Source organism: Pleurodeles waltl, chromosome 3_1 (genome assembly GCF_031143425.1).
Source record: "Pleurodeles waltl isolate 20211129_DDA chromosome 3_1, aPleWal1.hap1.20221129, whole genome shotgun sequence".
Lineage (NCBI taxonomy): Eukaryota > Metazoa > Chordata > Amphibia > Caudata > Salamandridae > Pleurodeles > Pleurodeles waltl.
Genome location: NC_090440.1, coordinates 254,817,798 through 254,836,582, shown reverse-complemented (window position 1 = coordinate 254,836,582; position 18,785 = coordinate 254,817,798). Strand labels below are relative to the sequence as shown.

At 45.7% G+C, this 18,785-nt stretch overlaps 1 protein-coding gene across 2 annotated transcripts in view; it reads right to left on the bottom strand.

The window, feature by feature from the left end:
* Positions 1-18,785, bottom strand: part of LOC138284003 (stimulated by retinoic acid gene 6 protein-like) — a 489,916-nt gene that overhangs the window by 15,600 nt on the left and 455,531 nt on the right. For both annotated transcript variants that reach the window (XM_069222338.1, XM_069222339.1), the window contains exon 17: positions 8,995-9,132. In XM_069222338.1, the coding sequence (XP_069078439.1) occupies positions 8,995-9,132 (138 nt within the window). The remainder of the gene's footprint in view (positions 1-8,994; positions 9,133-18,785) is intronic.

Sequence of the window (18,785 nt, the reverse complement as noted above, 5' to 3'; positions counted from 1 at the left end):
TCTTTTCTTACAGGTTACAGTATACTTTGGTGTGACTCTGGTCTCGGTGGACCCCAGAGAACTGGAGTTGCACCCTAGGCCCTCCTTTCCCATTGACATTCAATGGAGTATCCCCCAATGCAAATATCTTAAGCACCCTGACTTTGGCATTGAACTGGGCGTCCCTACAGTGAAAAGACAGTAAGCACACTGACTCTCCCTCACATGTATACACCCCTCTCATGAGACCTACTCCAGGTCACCACCCACTCTGCATAGTTCCTCCTGCACCAGGACTACCTAAGCGCAGTTCTAGGGCTGCGCACACTAGGAATCATCCTCCCACAGCCCTCACATGGGTGCACATCCATGCGCACACATGATCACATGTAACCTGCCTGGGGCCTCCTGCCTTGCTGCGCCACAGCAGCCTTTCCTTAGCACGGCGATACCAGCGGTAAACATGTGCAGTCCATTTTACCATGTGTTTATTGTGCGGGAGTCACCTCATAGGAGGCTTCCTCACAGTAAACAGTCAAAAAACCAGGTGGACGAAAATCAAAAAATCAGGGCAGTCCTGATGGTCAGAACCGTCCTCTAACAATTACCTATTTGTATGTTAACTCAGACACCTTCATTTGTGCAGTTTTTTTAGTGTTTACTTAGTTTAGTGTGGCATGTTTATTGTGTTATTTTTGCATGTTTACATTTTGCGACCACTATTTGATGACTTAGTTATCCCCTGAGGAAGCATTCTTCTGTCCAACACAGCATGGTGGTATATGGTTTCTCACTTCATCCAATTTGTCCCTCAGGAAGGGCAGAGTATGATGCAATCATGGGCACTGTGCAGAATTCTCTGACTACATATTATCAGGACAGTTATATTGACAAGCTACGTAATTTGACAGTAGGCACTTTTCAGTTATCTACTTCACAGTTGATATGTCACATTACCCAGCGACAGATTTGTTGTGTAAGTGCTATTTATTGAAATGTGCTGTAGTGCTATCTGTACATTGTCCATGATTGTGAGTCCATTATAGTGACATTTTAAATTGGGATCCAACACAAGGGTTACGGAAATGCTTTTGACATGCTGGGGTTCATGTTTCAGACAGTGCAGAGGGACAGGATTTGGCAATGAGTAGGAGAGAGACATTCACTGGGCTGGGTGACAAGATATACAGTGGTTTGCAGAATAGTGCTCGAGTAAAGTTGTTGCAAGACTGGCAAGTTACAACGCGCAGGACCTTGGTAAATGTGGGCCATGTGGCAGGGACTAGTGCTTCCGGGTCATTTTCCTTGTGAATGTGATCTGTTCCATGTCTTATTCTTCTGATGTGTGTGTTGTCTGCTTTGTCCTTGTTGTTGTTGGTTGTGAAGGGGCAACACACACCTCAGTGTTAGAAGACGTGGAGTCAGACATCCCGGTCGCTGCTCCCTGTGAAGGTCTTAAGGGCAGTACTGCAGCAAGGAGGGTCTGCTGGTTCTTGAGAATAGCAGCCACATCACGGTGGTAGGCAGCAAGGTCGGCCCTGAGGGAGTCATGATTGCATTCGTGCATGCAGTGGAAGGTTTGGGGTGCGAGGTGTTGTGGCAACTCCCTTACTGCAGTGGTGAATTCCTTGACAGTGTCTTGTAGTCCTTGCAGTATGGATGTTAGGGCTTGCATAGCTGCTGCCTGATCTGCAGATGACGTCATGCACGAACGCACCCCCTCAAGGCTGGCTGCCATAGTTTGCATCCCCGCCCGCACCTCCTTGGCCAGCTCCCGCTGTACTCCAACTACAGTTCTCTCAAAGCTGGTGCCAGTGTCATCAGAGTCCTCAGCTGTATTGTAGCTGGCAGGTCTTACAATTGGGGTGGTGAGTGGATCCTCTGCAATGGCTGCTTGTTCTGTGCTCCTCCCTGTGACTGAAGGTGGGGTCTGGAGGGTTTCAAGGACCTTTTGGATAGTCTCCTGGGGAATGTTTATTGGCTCGTCATCCAGGTGATCAGGGAAATCTGGGACAGGCATATCGGCAGGAGATCCATCTTCCTCTGCAATGAAACAGGGTACAATTAGTGTGTCTGTGTTGTGGCAATTTTGATGTGACGTGCCTGCCTTTTGATGAATTCACTTTGTGATCTTGTTTTGTGTTAATTTCTCCAGTCCTTCAGATGGGCATTCTTCCAGGCCTATGCCCCACCTGTGTGTCACATGTATGTTATTGAGTTATCAGACTTGTCAGCCTCATCGCCTCTAGGTGTTGATTTATGCCAAATAGAGAATTGCCACCTTCTTTTCCTACTCGACCCTCCGTGTACATCCATTCTCACGGTGAGACCTTTCACTGGATGTGGGTGTACTGATGGCCCTGGCAGCACACTTAACAATCTGGACCTGCCCCAATCTCTGATCGTTCACATCCACTTAAATGTAATCGACATGTGGCATATCCTATGCATGGCAATGGTATGATCCAATATGGATGTTGACATTGTTAATGTGTCCTGCTGATGTTGGGGAATGTGTGTTACATTGGATTGCCCTGATAGTCGTATCAGTGTCCTATTTCCTCCTCTGACTGTGTAGGTGTATTTCAGTGACCAGTTACATGTGTCCCCTCCTCAATGCTGTTGTCTGAGCAGTATGACATTTGGGATGTTGCCTTGTTACCCAGGCACAGGATGGACCCTGACATTTGCAGCATGGGTGTGTCCTTAGTGCTGTCTAGCTCCTATTGTTGTTTACATTGGCTGATGTTTGCGACAACTATGGGCATTGACATTTGAGAGTACTGGGGCCTTTGTCTTGTTTCTGGGGATTGTTGCAGTTGTCATCCTCACCCCCTAATTTAGGTGAGTATGATCCATGGGGAGGTTAATGCCATTGGCTACTTGAGCTGCACACAGAGCAGAGGTGGTAGTGGCAACTGTTGTCGCAGTTATATTCCAGTTGCCGGTATGGCTAGAGGATTGCTAATAGGGCCCTAGTTAATGTAGGGGGTATGTTGGCTGACGTGTGCCAGGATGTCAGTTTGACGTAGTGGGCTTCCCTCCTTGCGTGGCTTTCCCTTTGCTCCATCGTTGGCATGACAGCATGCCCCCATGGGACTGTTGTTGGTGTTGTATAATGGTGTGCCCCAGGTCATCTCAGAACGGGCCATGCCCCCATGCCGTGCCACTTTACCCATGCCACTCCATGAATTATATGACTTCCATGCATTTAGTGGTCGGTAACCCCCCCACCGGTTGTAGATGACATTATTTCATTTTAATTCCCCATGCGACTTACCCTGCATGTGTGTTGTCTCCTGGTAATCTGTGCTGTCCTGTCCTTGAATCCCTGTGACGATCTCCTCAGGGATGACGGCTGCGACCATCTCCTCCATGTGGTCCAGGGCCTCCTGGTGTTCTGGACTCCCACCTCCAGTCTGCAGTGCTGCCTTCCTGTTCCTGGACATCTTTTCCTTGGTCCTGCGCTTGCAGTCATGCCAGTGTTTCTTGCACTCGATGACTGTTCTGCGTACTTCTGCCACACTGTTAATCTTGTCGACAATTTGTTGCCATATGGCTTCTCTCCTACTGATTGGCAACTTTGATGTGACAAACAGTTGGTGCTGGTGTTCCTTCACCTCTTTAACCAGAATTTCCTGCTGCTCTGCCCTAAAGCAACACTTTATTTTCTTCTTAAAAGTGTCCTGGTTCTTGTGTGGGTCCTCCTGACTGGTTCCTGGTCTGCTGTCATCTTCCTGGGGTCTGTAGTGGCATCTGGGATCCATTTTGGTTCTCCTCTGGTGAAATGGCTGTGTTTGCTGGTTTGTTTTACCCTATTGCGTAAAAACACACGGCGCATATCCGGTTTGCGGTGTCGTAAATCGACCCACAGTCATTTCTGCCGCGTTAACGTCGTTTTCCTTCACGACTTGACGCCGCGGTGTGCGTCAAAAATAATGACTCCCACCTGTTGTTTGCGCCGCTGTGCGTCAAAGTATAAATATGACGCCCACACAGCGCACCAAAATGGCGTTAGCCGGCTGTAAAAAAAATTACGCAAAAAGTATAAATATGGGCCTAAGTGCTTCCATATCAGTTATGAAGGCAATCAGATGCTGCTAAAAGAGTCCAAAGACGTACTTGATTATCAAGAAGTAACTAAAAAAGACAATGGTCTGAACCATTCAGATTTGTGGTAATAACATCTATGTAAGTCAAAAGATATATGTTCCAGCTTCAGACAATTGTAACAGCACATCAGTCTGAGAAGTATCATAAATACATTCTCAGCAATTTGAAGTCTATCATTCCACAGTGAAAATGACTATGAATCTAGAAAATTCAAGATAGTCACTTTTTTACATGGAGGGGCAGTCCCACAAATTTAACCCAAGATCAGATTGTATGGTGCTCCTGCTTATTGCAAAAAAAACATAGCTACATCAAAAGATCTAAAGACCTCAGCAAATAAAATAAATATTAGAGTCATAATTCTACCATCCTAAAAGACAGAACAAGCACAGGCATTGCCAAAACTCCTTTATCTTCAAAATGAAAGCAGCTGCATGATCAGGTTTGCTAAACAGCACCTGAGCCACTAGACTTCTAGAACAATGTCTTTTGGCCATATGAGACCAAAGTGGACTTGTCTGACTATTATGCTCAAAGACATGTTTGGTGAAAACTAACCAGTGGGTGTCACCGATGTAACCTATACCAATCATCAAGTATGCTGGTGGGGGAGTGATGATGTTGGGCTTCTTTGCATACTGAGAACTTGCAGGCCTCACAGTCACAGAGTCCACCATGAATTCCTCTCTGTACCTTTGCATTTTAGATGAAAATGTGAGACCATCTGTCGATCAGCTAAAGCTTAGACGAAAGATGATCACAAAAAAAGGACAATGGTAAAAAACACAGCAGTAAATCTATAATTGAGTAGCTGAAAACAGGATTTTGGAATGGACAAGTCCAGACCTCAATCGCATTCAGAAGCAATGGTGGTACCTTAAGAAAGCTGTGCGCAAGATAATGCCTTCAGATATTACTGACCTTACGCAATTGTTTGAGGTGTGGGCAATAATTATTCCCAGGTGACATTTTAGAGTGAAAAACTGTTACTTTAAGTATTGTAGCTAACATGGGTACTAACCATTAATGAATCACTCAAGGCTACAGAATGTTGGCTGATTTTGTTGTTTAATAAATAATGACAAAGTGAAGTTTGTGTCTGTTATTAGTCACAGGAGGTTAGAGGTATCTACTGTTAAGGCATGCTCAGGACCAGATCAGGGATGAGAAGTTCAGTTCTGTGTTCATGTATTAAACCATAGAAACCTAAAGGCTGTATTTTTTGGTCGAGTGTGCAAGTGCTTCAGACCTGTTATAAGTATTGTGGGCTTTTAACAATGTCCGCCTCATGCCCATCACTTCCACTTGTTTGTGGGCTTGCCTTTCAAAAATCCCTTGATGTCATTGGTAATTGCTTTACGTTTGTCCCGCCTTGAGGGGGTTTTGTTACTGCCTTGCAGACTAAGGGGGTTATTCTAACTTTGGAGGAGGTGTTAATCCGTCCCAAAAGTGACGGAAAAGTGACGGATTTACCACCAGCCGTATTACGAGTCCATTATATCCTATGGAACTCGTAATACGGCTGGTGGTATATCCGTCACTTTACCGTCACTTTTGGGACGGATTAACACTCCTCCAAAGTTAGAATAACCCCCTAACCCTGTTAAATGGTTAATTGTATGATTGCCAATATACTTCAGAGTGGTCAAACTATTTTTTTCTTTTTCTTTCCCCTTCATGCTTCATGGCAGCCATGGCTCTCACAGCACTTACAGAGCCAACAGCGCAAACTCTATTGGTGGTATTGGAGCGCTGGTCACATTGTTACCTAATCAGAGTCATTTCTTTTGGCTCTACCCTTCACGCTTCATAGCTTTTCCAAAAAAAGTATAACGGATAAATGATTCACTAAAAAACACAGAAATTCACAACATGGCTCTCCCGGCACAGCGGGAGAGTTGATACTACAATATTCACTGCACACGGGAAAAGTCACCCCATAATGCTTTGCAACCCTTCTTTTTCACAACATTTTTACACATAACTCAGCATGTGGCGGTCATAGGACAATGGGACCACCAGCAAAATGTTCAGCATGAGGCACTCTTTCCTTTAGAACATTGCAGGGCCCCTTATTAGGTCAGTGGGGACCCCAAAATAATAACCCCTCCCACCATTCAGTGCCTTTTTAAGTTCTCTTATAGTTGGAACTTTTATATTACAGCTTGGAGTAGTTTGCTTTCTAAGTCCCTTAGTATTGCAGTAGGCCTAAAATGCTTAAGGCACTACTTTCTCTAGGGGCTAAATATATGGTTGCACTACATTACTTTGTGGAATTCTATTTTCATGTGATTATGCTCTCTAGGGTCTAATTATATGGTTACATGACCATATTTCATACAAGTTATATTTTATTGTGGTGTCCTCTAGGAGCTGTTCTGAACATTACAGTCAACATACTACAATCGTTGTTGCCCCATAATGCTTTGCTGGGCATTCTTTTACAAAACAGTTTTGCTGATAACTCAGCCTGTGGTGGTCCTAGGACAATGGGACCACAGTTAAAATGTGCACCACAACCTGCTCTTTCTGTCTACATCACCTCAGGGTCCCCACACTAGGTTAGCAGGGATCTCAAAATAAAAATCCCTCCCTCCATTTAGTGTCTTTTTAATCTCTCTCATGGAGGGAACTTTTGTTTTACAGCTGGGAGTAGTTTGTGTTTTATGGGTATTGTTTGTAATGTCATTGTAGTAGACTTGATAGTTCTGAAAATGTGTAATGTACTGTGCCCTAGAGGGGCTAAATATATGGTTATACTGCAATACTTTAAGTCATTATTTTTTTTAAAGTGTTTATGTTCTCTAGGGGCTAAATATATGGTAACGTGGCTTTGTTTCTTACAAATATAATTTTTATTGTAGTGTCCTATAGGAGCTGTTATGAACGTTATAGTCTAATGCCAAACATTTATTTATGATAAAGGTTTTTGTTGAATGTATATGATAATTGTATATGTTTTATTAATATCTCAGTTTTCAATTATGACAATGATTCAGGCCAACTTAACATCCTTATTACACTATGACTGTTTAAACACTCTTGATATGTTTGGGTGAACCTTCTAGTTTATTTCTCTCGTTACTCCTCCGTGGCAGTCTTCTTTGGGAATTGTGTTAGACAGCCAGCAACTCTGATGGCAGGGTGGTGAAAATGGCATTCTATTGGAATTAGCATGGAAAATTTAAATTAGGAAGATCAATGGCAACACTTTAATTTGTGGCCGCAGATAGAGGAACAAGGTAAATGGAAGTGCTTTAGTTATATGCAGGGTCACTGGAATTATGTGGCAGGAAAAGACCATATTATGAGGCAGTGTTGACTAATTTATGAGGCAAGAAAAGTCCAGTTATGAATTTATAATGCCAATAGCTTTAACTTAAGCAAAAGCGAGGCCCATACCATTCCAAATGAGTGTTCCTTTTACAAAACACTCTTGACTAAACTGGGAAAGGATTTGGTGGACTGTGTTGTATTAATGTTCCTAATTACATATCTGGATCAATGTTAGTTTGTGATCTAGTTAAGGCCACCACTTAACAGTTGGTTATAGCCATTCTCCCAGCAGAGTCTGCTGCAGCATTACCTCTAGAGTGTGTGACACACAAGAATGTCAGCATACTCTCTAGAGGTAATGCTGCAGTGCCAACACTTTGGTATACCACTATGTGCTGCATATGCAAAAGGTTCTCATAATTTTGAAATCAACACCCTCAATCCCGAACCTGTTTTGCTTTTATTAGCTATCCCTTTGAATCTTCAAGGTGGTCTGCTGCCAATATTTAGTGTATCCAGACTCCCTGAGCAAAGAAAGCTGAGTATCAAACTATGAGAGCGGGTAACTTTTGGTTGCCTTTTTATAGAGATAACAATAAATCTTGCATTTCTGTTAATTGAGAAATTTAGTCACCTTAGCTTTTTGTATATGTTTGAAGGGGTTAAAACTTGGTATCTTTGAACTTTCCCACCTCCAGTTCACAAGCAACAGAAAATGTATGTTTTGTACTGACAACAGGCGGTGCTGACCTGTCTGTTTAAAAGATGGTGTGATATGCACCTAAAGGTAATATGGGTGGAGTTCTTGCTTCTGCCTGTCGTCATTGGAAAAACCTCTTTATTCCTTAGTAATTGCTCACATTGATATTGTATACCGAGTACCCTCTGCATTTCAAACCATTGCATCCAATGAAGGTGTAAAGATCTAAACTTTGGAAATTTAAATGTTCGCTTTCATGGCAGCCTCCACCGTATGTGCTGGTGACACTACAACAATACTGTTCTACTGAGCTCTACATCTCTTCTTTATTAAAGCTATAGTAATTCATATCCTGAGAAATAGACAACTGAAAATGCAATTTTACATTTACAAAGATGTACTAGGGCATTATTTGGTACACATACTGCCCTCAAGAAGGTCCTCAAGCAAATCATCATTTGAAAAATGGATATCATCAATATAAGAAAGAACTTCTGTATCATCTTGTAAGAGCTCCTTAATACTTGGGGGAAATATGTATTTGTATAACCCAAAAGGAAAACGTAGAAAATACTGCCAAATATTGTGATGCAAACTAGCCAACCGCATTCACACACTACATCAGCACTGTGGGGAATGCGGGTTGGTCTTTTGATTGGGATACACCAGTGGCATCACCTTGTTAAAACTAAGAAGGTGACTGTGCCAGTTTGTAACCTGTTGGTACCAATGTATAGGTTAAGGTGGCAGTCCCAGCCTCGGTAGCCCTGATGTGTGGTATTCTAATAAAACACTATTATGCAACAACCCTGTTAGGGCGTTTATGGCTATCATGGACCCTGCAGGTACCCCAGATTCCAACCCCAACGTTAAAAACATGGACATGTACTGCTGTTTCAACATGTTATTTACTTGAAAATGATTACCTGGAGGTGCGAAATCTTCTGACTGACCCTGTTGTTTACTCAACTCTCTTGTTTGCATCAGTAGATGGCAGAAAGCCACAGCCACAGGATGAGTGTGGTAGAAGTCCACGCGGAGCATTCCAACCCAGGTGCAGTAACCTAAGGATGGACAGAAAACATAAGGGAAATTGGCACCACTCTGGAAATGTTGAATCATCACGTGTCCAAACCTAACACAGAATGCATATCACCATTGAAGCTTTCCTCCTTTCCAAGCCTCATTTGTCACGACAGATGCTGGTGTTAACGCGTCCCTTTATGATATTTTATTACACATCAGGACTCATTTTAGGTCAATGAATCTGTTGACCCAGTTGAGAGACACCATAGGACGAGATAGCTAATCAATATGTCAATTAATACGTCAATAATGTCATCAATATTTATCACAACAATGCATTTAACTTTAGTCAGAGACATTTATCAATTCAAGACACCACCATGACCTGGCAGTCATGAATAACCACACCAGTTTAGTAGAATTTGATGAGTTTATTCCCTATTAGTTACAATTCTAAGAGCAAATGTGTTAATCTTAAAACCAAGAAGCAAAGTAGCATAGTCACAATATGGCAACTCTGATAGGATTTCATCAAAGCAAAAATCACGAACATCAGAACATAACACGGCGTAAACATAGATCAACTTTAGCAGAGTGTCATTAGTGCGTCAGTTCAACAAAGCATAGATTCAGTCGTTTGTCTATTTGTGTCAGTTTAGTGAACACCTGTCCTAACCACTGATTAGCATTGGCATGTTGGGCTTCATGCAAAACAATTTAGAACACCAATTTGGAAAACATCTAACTATGGTCTCTGTCAAAAGTAAGCAGTTGGTACCTAGAAAGGAAAAGCAAACAGACAAATCACAATTTCATTGTCATAGTTACCCTCCAAGGTTTACGTCAGCACTCAGGTTCAGTCTTCGTCTTCAGGACAGCAGTCGATTCGCCATCAGTCAAAACTCAGCTCTGGGCAAAAGGGGCACTTCCCTCATAAGGAAGCAAAGTGTAAAATGGGCAATCTAAAGAAGAGGATGGTTTGCAGAAACCAATAAGTCATCAAACAGAGTGACAAAGTTTCTGGATAAAATCAATAGCATTCCCTAACACCTCTCCCAGGTTCCCCGTGTCATGGGTTTTTATCCCTTTTTCGTGGTACATTCCCCTAAAGTTTCATTGGTCCTTGGTTATACCCCACTATCTTTACCCTATTTGAAAACAGATTATGTCATTAATCTTTCACCCCATATTAGTTTACAGACATTTTATTGGTCCATATGATTGACGTCTTCAGAGGTAGCACGTCCGGTATGATTTCATCCTTCTGTAATTCTTTGCACATCTTTTGGTCAGTAGCTCCATTGTCTTCACCGGTTTAAACGACCTTGTACATTATATTAGTCTACACTGTTGCATTTCGTCTAAACATTTCTACAAGCAGTATGAATTTCATGAGAACGGATCCATTATGGTTACATTCAGCTTCTAGTTTGAAGAAAACAAGAGGTCATGTCCTTTTGCGAGTCAGCACACTGCACGTTGGAGAAACACATTTTAATATGAGAGCCAGGCAGCTAAGCTTCGGCTCATGCTAACTTAAGGCCTACAAGATTTATTTAACATAACCTTAATAGCATAATCATTAATAATTAGTGCAAATCATTCATTAATCTGAATATTCATAGGCATTACTCATTTTTATTAATCCAAGTATATATTGGCGGTCACTCCCTGTGGTCACATTTCAAGTGCACGTTATAGTAAAACAAGTTAATACATCTTCTATATGGCATTACCACACATTAGTTCATAAACATTTCATGTTAATATAGATTCTATAAGCTACGCTCTCTCACTGGCATAGACACAAACAGCAATAGAACGCTTAATTCACCTTCCAAACTCTCCAATGCCTTTTGTGTTTTTCGTTATTCGTCAAAGCTTTAGAAAATCCTATTGTCCAGTTATCAGGTCAGTTTATTTACGTATTTTCTAAATTGTGCTTCAAACTATTATTTTTGAACTCGGCCAAAGCTAACCTCAATAAATGAAACTGTCATCTCAAAAAAGGCCCTGGGGAGCCTTTTGCTATAAAAATAAAAGAAAACCAGGTTCAGTACACGCCATACTTCAGGTGGCCTTAATTCCAGTGTCCGATTTTGGCATAGCATCCTTCTTTCCTTAATTTCCTTATTGGCACGCTTGACGGCTCAGGCGCTTCATGACACACAGCATTCTGTCTTTTGCTGTAAACACATACTGTGGCCTTATTTACAAGAGGGCTGCGCCAGCGGAGTGCCACTTTGCCACTTTTTTAGATGTTCTGGTGGCGCAGGCCTCACAATCATATCTATGAGGTGACTCAAAGACACTGAGTGGCTTTGCCTGGCTCATAGCTATGGATTAATGCAGCGCAACGCGCTGCCTTGCCTTACTCTGCGTCAAGGAGGCGTTCCATGCACATTATGTTGGGTTTTCCCATACAACGCCCATGGATTTTGATGCTGCCCCAGATTTACAAAATCACATAAATCTGGGGTAGCACCAAAACCTTACGCCTCCCCAGAGCAGGATAACGAGGAGAAATGTTTTCATTTCTCCTCTTTCTGTATGTTCTGCATTCTGCGGCACACATAGATCTAGGAAAACACCTCCAAGGATTGTTTTTCTGCAGGAAGGTGTCCTGTCCTGCACAAAAACAATCCTACCAACAATACAGACATCCTTGCATGATGGAGCATGGGTACCTGCGTTGGCGCTAGGCACCAAATTCTGCGTCAGCGCTGGCTGAAAGGCCAGCAATACACTGTAAGTTGTAGATACGCTGCAATCCTGCCCTTTAAATTTGACTAAGTGCAGCAAAAAGACTTGCACCACTATCCTATGCCAAATCTTTGTAAATGAGGCCCTGTGGGATTATATATTTGGTATAAAGAACTGTTCTTGAGAGTCTGCTAGCGCTTGTCTACCATGGATCCTCTGATAATGTCACTATCTGCTTATTATTGTTAAAGCCTGCTATTTTTACAATGACAGTGAAATAGCTCATGTTCATTGTGTCTTAAAAACAACTTCATAGACAACTTTCCTCCTCAAACTGCTCTAGTTTTATGCCGCGGCAGCCCCTCCACGAGAGCGGAGAAGCGCTGCGCGCTAAGAAAAATGCCCCTGGGACAGAAAAGTAAAATGGTAATAAACTTTTTTTATTACCATTTTATTTTTCAGTACCCCGTGCTGAACCAAGTGTCAGAATGGGGCGGGGCAATTGTTGCTGAGTGGCAGCAGGGAGCTGTGCACTTGTTTAAAGTGTGTATGTCCCTTTTGCTGGCCATCTTGCAACGGCCAGCCTGACATGCACACTTTAAACATCTCTAATCCATCTATCTTAGAGAAGGCACAGGCCTCCAGTGCTCTTGTGAGCACTGAGAGAGCCCGCTCCCATCAATCCTTATGCTCCTTTCATGCTGGTAACGAGCATGTGCTCTTGATAACCTCCGGAGGATCAACAACCAAGCACATAGGTTAGTTCTAGGCAAGAAGGTCGCAAAAGGTGTTGTCTCCAAAATGGTGGAAAGAGAGTTGTGACTCCAGACATAAGAATTTCATGGCCTCAAGACTGATGGCAAAAAACAAAACACCTTATGATGTAAATTGGGCCTTTTCAAATAGAGTTCAGTTAGCGCAAACTTGATACAAAAGTATTACAGCGCTTTACATGAGCACTGGTTACACTACACAAGAACACAATCATCTTTGGTAAAAAGGGGAGATTAAGTGATTTGCCTAGAAACACAGGATGTTGAGCCGGCACTGAGGCTCAAGCTCTGTTCCCTAGCACCAAGGTCAGCAGCTCTGGCCCTTACACCACGTCCTATCACGTAGGGTTCTTTGTCTGGTGCGTGTTGGGGCAGTCTGGGAATAACTTTTATTTTTAATATAGCGCATGGTAATGCAGGTTCTGTAGTTTCATAGTGCTGCAAAGCAAGTACCATTCGTAACACATTTGCTATATTTCATTTGCAGTTAAGCTGCCTCTTTTGTATTCTCTTTGTATACAATGTTTTTGAAAGTTAGGCTTGTATTGCCAATGTAGAGGAGTCATTTCTTTCAAGGTTTAACACAGAAATACGTGACTTCCCCCTTTTCTTTGCTCCTAACTCTTTTGCCTCCCTCATTCTCACAAAGGTGCCTCTTTGTCGTTTGTTCAGTGCTACAAAAGTTTAGGTAAATACACTAGAAAAGGTTGCATCTTTAGGGTATCACAGCTAGTCTGCAGGAATGAGACAAAAACACTCCCAAGATGGTGGCCTTGTTGTGTCTTCTCTCCTGCAGCGACAGGCCTGGGATGGTTGCTGAGGAACCCGGCATACATCGACCACACTCCAAACCAAAACACATAGGTAAAATACATTGTCATTTACAATTCCAATAGCTCTAACTCTAACAAATGTGAGACCTATAGCATTGCAAATGCTTGTTCAATTTCTTTTGAAATACATGTCCGCAATGATGGTTTGGTATCCTATATTGTTTTATGGAACATCTAGAGAAAAATCCATTCAATGTGTAGGCCATGTTTGTAAAATATAATACACAGTTTGTGGAACAGCTCAGGAAGTTTAGGATGTCATGTAAATTGCAGCAAGTTGCAGAATTTAGTAGCATGCTGTGGAATGAAGTGGTAATCTCCTCAACTAAGTGTATGATCGTACCTGTTAGAATTGGGCTATTTGGCTGGCAGTCAGGTTACCCCCTGTCCAAGCAAGGACCCTCACTCTAGTCAAGGTAAAGGAGAATCACCCTCAGTAAACCCCCGCTTACCCCCTTGTTAGCTTGGCACAAGCAGGCAGGCTTAACTTCAGAAGCAATGTGTAAAGTATTTGTACCAAAACACACAGTAACTCAATGAAAACACTACAGAATGACGCAACACATGTTTAGAAAATAGATATTTATCTAAACAAAACAAGACCAAAACAATACAAATCCAACATACACAAGTCAAGTTATGAATTTTAAAACGAATAAGAGTCTTAGGTCCTCATTACAGCCCTGGTGGTTGGTGTTAAAGTGGCAGTAATACCGCCAACAGGCTGGCGGTAACCACCGCCAAATTATAAACATGGCAGAAAGATCTCCGATAGACAGCTAATGTACCACACCGACCGCCAGGGCAGAAACAACAGCCACCACGACGGGAGCCACCTACCGTGAGGCAGAAGTCAATGTTCCACCCACCATATTAAGACATTGCAATCCGCCACCTTTTCCGGGGCAGTACCAACGACATCAAAAGCCTGTCGGAAACACTGCACAGAAGTGAAAGGACTCAGTATCGGAGACATAGGGAACAACCACGCCACCATGGAACCCGAACTGCATTTCGTCCCCATGATCTTCTACATGCTGCTCCACCACGAACACCAATGCCGGCGAAGACGACAACGGTTAGTACAACCGCCTTGCACACAAGGAAGGGGGGGGAATGACAGTGACACACACATGCACAATACCCCCCCAAGACCATACACACAAGCAGCTGCATTACTAATACATTTTGACCCCGTAACTCGGATGAATAATGCAAGTACCAAACAATTGCGAAAAAGTGAATGTAATGAGAGAAACACATCAAGAAAAATAAGTTAGGCAAGATAATAGATATATACATATACAGAAAAAGGGACACAGCCCAGTCCACAATGTTCGTAGGCCACATGGCATCAACACGGAGAGAACACTGCAGGGTCATCAGTTGTTAAATCGGCAGGCACCTTAGGGGGACGGGGGGCACCTCAGCTGGGAGATGGAACAGACCACTGGTTCTGGAGGGGGCAACATGCCCTGTGCTTGGTCCTGGGGGGTGCAAAGCCACAGTCTCACGAGTGAGTGACTTGCCCACTTGCCCTGGAGGGGGCAACATGCCCTGTGCTTGGTCCTGGGGAGTGCAAGGCCACAGTTTCTCAAGTGGGCGACTTGCCCACTGGTTTTGGACGGGGCCTCGTGCCCTGTACTCTTGATCCTGGGGAGTCTTGGGTATGTGGGTGTCTTACCCACTGGTTCTGGAGGGGGCCTCCTGCCCAGTGCTCTTGATCCTGGGGAGTCTTGGGTATGCAGGTGTCTTACCCACTGGTTCTGGAGGGGGCCACGTGCCCTGTGCTCTTGATCCTGGGGAGTCTTGGGTATGGGGGTGTCTTACCCACTGGTTCTGGAGGGGGGCGTTGTGCCCTGTGCTCATGATCCGGGGGAGTCTTGGGTATGTGGGTGTCTTATCCACTGGTTCTTGAGGGGTCATTGTGCCCTGTGCTCTTGATCCTGGGGAGTGCAAGGTTACAGTCTCTCAGGTGGGTGTCATACTCACTAGATTTGCAGGGGACAGGCCGTGCAGCAGCCCATGGAGGCAGGATTACATAACGTCTGCCAGCAGTGATGGCTGCTCATTGGAGGTGGTGGTGCTGCTGGTAGAGGGAGGATCCTGCCCATCCACTGCAACCTTGGACGGCTGCTCACTTGAGGTGGTGGTGCTGCTGGGGGGGGAGGCTCCTGTCCATCACCTGCAACCTCAGGGGGCTGCTCACTGGAGGTGGTGGTGCTGCTGGGGGGGAGGCTCCTGCCCCAGCCCTGCAACCTCCCCTGCAACCTCAGGCAGCTTCTCAGTGGAGGTGGTGGTGCTGCTGTGGGGGGAGGCTCCTGCCCATCCCCTGCAACCTTGGATGCTGCTCACTGGAGGTGGTGGTGCTTCTGGTGGGGGGGGGAGGCTCCTGCCCATCCCCTGCACCTCCTGTGCAACCTCAGGCAGCTGCTCAGTGGAGGTGGTGGTGCTGCTGTGGGGGGGAGGCTCCTGCCCATCCCCTGTAACCTCGGATGCTGCTCACTGGAGGTGGTGGTGCTGCTGGTGGGGGGAGGGTCCTGACCATCCCCTGCAACCTCGGACGGCTGCACAACCATGGTTGGTGGTGAGGGCTCTGTCACTGTTCCTGCCCCAGGACCTTGCTCTCCCTGGCAGCTGGGGCAGACTCCTTTCCCTTCTTAGCAGTTGCTGCAGGCTCCTTTGTCTTCCTTGAAGCTGGGGAAGGCTCCTTTCCCTTCTTAGCAGCTGCTGCAGGCTCCTTTGTCTTCCTGGCAGTTGGGGCAGGCTTGTTTCCCTTCTTAGCAGCCGCTGCAGGCTCCTTTGTCTTCCTGCCTGCTAGTGCAGGGGGAGACCGTGGAAATAGTGGATGTTGGTGTGTCTGCATCTGGATCGTGTTTGTATGAGTGCCAGTGGGATGAAGTGTGGTGCTTGTGTTTGCCTGTACCGCTCTTGTGTGTTGTCTTGTGTGCAGGCTCGTCTGCCTGTGTGCTTGGAATGGGTTGGGGTTGAGGAGACTGGGCCTGAGAAGAGGAAGTTGGAGGGGGGAGGGTGGAAACAGGGACAATGCCTGCCATCAGAGAGGAGGCCAGAGCCTGGATCAACCTCTCTGTTGGGCCACCAAGCCAGTGTGAATGCCCTCCAGGAATGCATTATTCTGTTGCATGTGCGCTGCCCGCCCCTGTATGGCATTCACAATGGTTGACTGCCCTACAGAGATGGATCTTAAGAGGTCAATAGCCCCCTCACTCAGGGCAGCAGGGCTCACTGGGGCAGGGGCTGAAGTGCCTGGGGTGAAGGGTGAGTGGGCACGGGCAACTTGATGAGGGGCTGCAGGGAGGGCGGTGCTGGTACGGGGGTGGTGGCTGTACCTGTAGCTGGGGTAGTCACAGGGGTGTCTGCCACCACGAGCTTCCATCGGAGGAGGTATCTGTGTCAGAACTGTCCCCTCCAGTCTCAGCCATGGTGCTCCCCTCGCCCTCCATCCCACTGGTGCCCTCACCGTCGGTGGACTCTGCCTGGGTCCTGTGGGATGCAGCTCTCTCCGTCGCCGGTGCCTCTGCTCCTCTGTCAGATGATGCTAATGCACACAAGGACGGGGTGACAAATAAAAAGGGGGGAAAGAGACTCTTGGTCAATGTCTGCACCAACACCACTGTTGGCGCACACAGCACCCTTACACACAGGGAACAGCCCTACTCAATATGCCATAGCACTACCAGAAAAAAAGTTAGCAGCCAAGGCATGGGGAGGGGCACACACTGCCAAATTCAGCCCACCTGGGACCCACACAGCCCTGACCTGTAGTGGATGCCTACGAGCTAGGTTGCAAGATTTTCCCTTCTGAACCCTAGCCACCAGGGGACTTGCACTGCATTGTCGGGCCTGGTCTAGGGGAACCCACTGACACAAATTCCCAACCCGGATACCAACCTACCATGAGTAAGTTGTAATGATGGGCACTGTACTCACCCCCTTGTGGCTGCTGTGATGCCCTCAAGCACACATCCAGCTCAGGATAGGCCACTGCCAGTATGCTGGGCCATCAGGGGGGGTCAGGGTTTGACGGCCACCCCTTCCTCGTTGGGAGGCCATCCCCAGCTGGGCCCCCTCCGTCTTCCGTGCCCAGCATCTCAGGTCCTCTCACTGTTTCCGACAGTGGGTGCTCCGCCTGCCGTAGGCCCCCAGGGTCCACACCTCCTTGTTGATGGCACGCCATATACCCTTCTTTTGATGGGCGCTGGCCTGCAGTGGCAATACACACAGGAAAATGGAATTACACAAACATTCCTGCATGTTACACTTATGACCCACCATACCCCTTCACATCAAAATTTAAACACACATGGCCCTTCACACAACCAATATGCCACCCAGAGGACATCCACCCACCCCCTTACACTAGACCTTCACACACACCACTCCATGCATTCATGCTACATGCAGTGTGCCCACAGTGTACTCACCTGGAGGCCCATACAGCAGTCCGTACTGGGGTAGGACCCCATCCACCAGTCTCTCCAACTCCTCCAAAGTGAAGGTTGGGGCCCTTTCCCCAGTCACACGGGCCATGGTAGGTTCCAGACACAGGTCACAGCAGCACATGCGGTGTAGGTCCTCTCCTGTTGAAGATCAGGTAGCGAGTGAGGGATGAGATAGAAAATGGCAGTCTCTTCCGAAGTGGTGCATACCGTCAGCGTACATCACCATTTGCCTCTGTAACCCATAGGGCCCAATGTTAACTAATGGGGAGTTGCACAGCGTTTCCCAACCACCTCCTGCAACGGCGCACAACGTTAGCAGAATTACCTCACTTTCACCTGTCCCTACACACAGGACAGGCGGACGCCATTTCGGGGGGAGGGGGGCAGGCCCTGGAAAACTTGCTGCGTCACTGGTGAAATTAGGACATACTGCACAAATCACACTTACCCATTACAAGTTAACAGCATGCAAAGTTCTTTTGTATCTCCATTGTTCAGTTTGTGACCGGCTCCTCACTCTTTTGCCCCTTAGATTGCTACGGCTGCAGATGAATAGGAGATGCAGACATACCCCTGTGTACAGACCCCTGGTTGACTTGGCAACAATGGAGGATGGGTACATTATCCTCACCTATGAACTTGACAGGGCCACAATCACAGAGCTGTGTGGCCAATTGGAGCCTGACCTGATGTCTGCTATCCGTCACCCCACTGGGATACCCCCTCTTTTGCAAGTACTATCAGTGCTCCATTTCCTAGCAACTGGTTCTTTCCAAGTGACAGTGGGCTTGTCAGCAGGATTGTCACAGCCAATGTTCTCAATAGTACTAACAAGATTGTTGTCTGCCCTGATTAAACACATGTGCATCTACTTTGTATTTCCCCAGGTTGAAGATTTGGCCACAGTGAGGGCCAACTT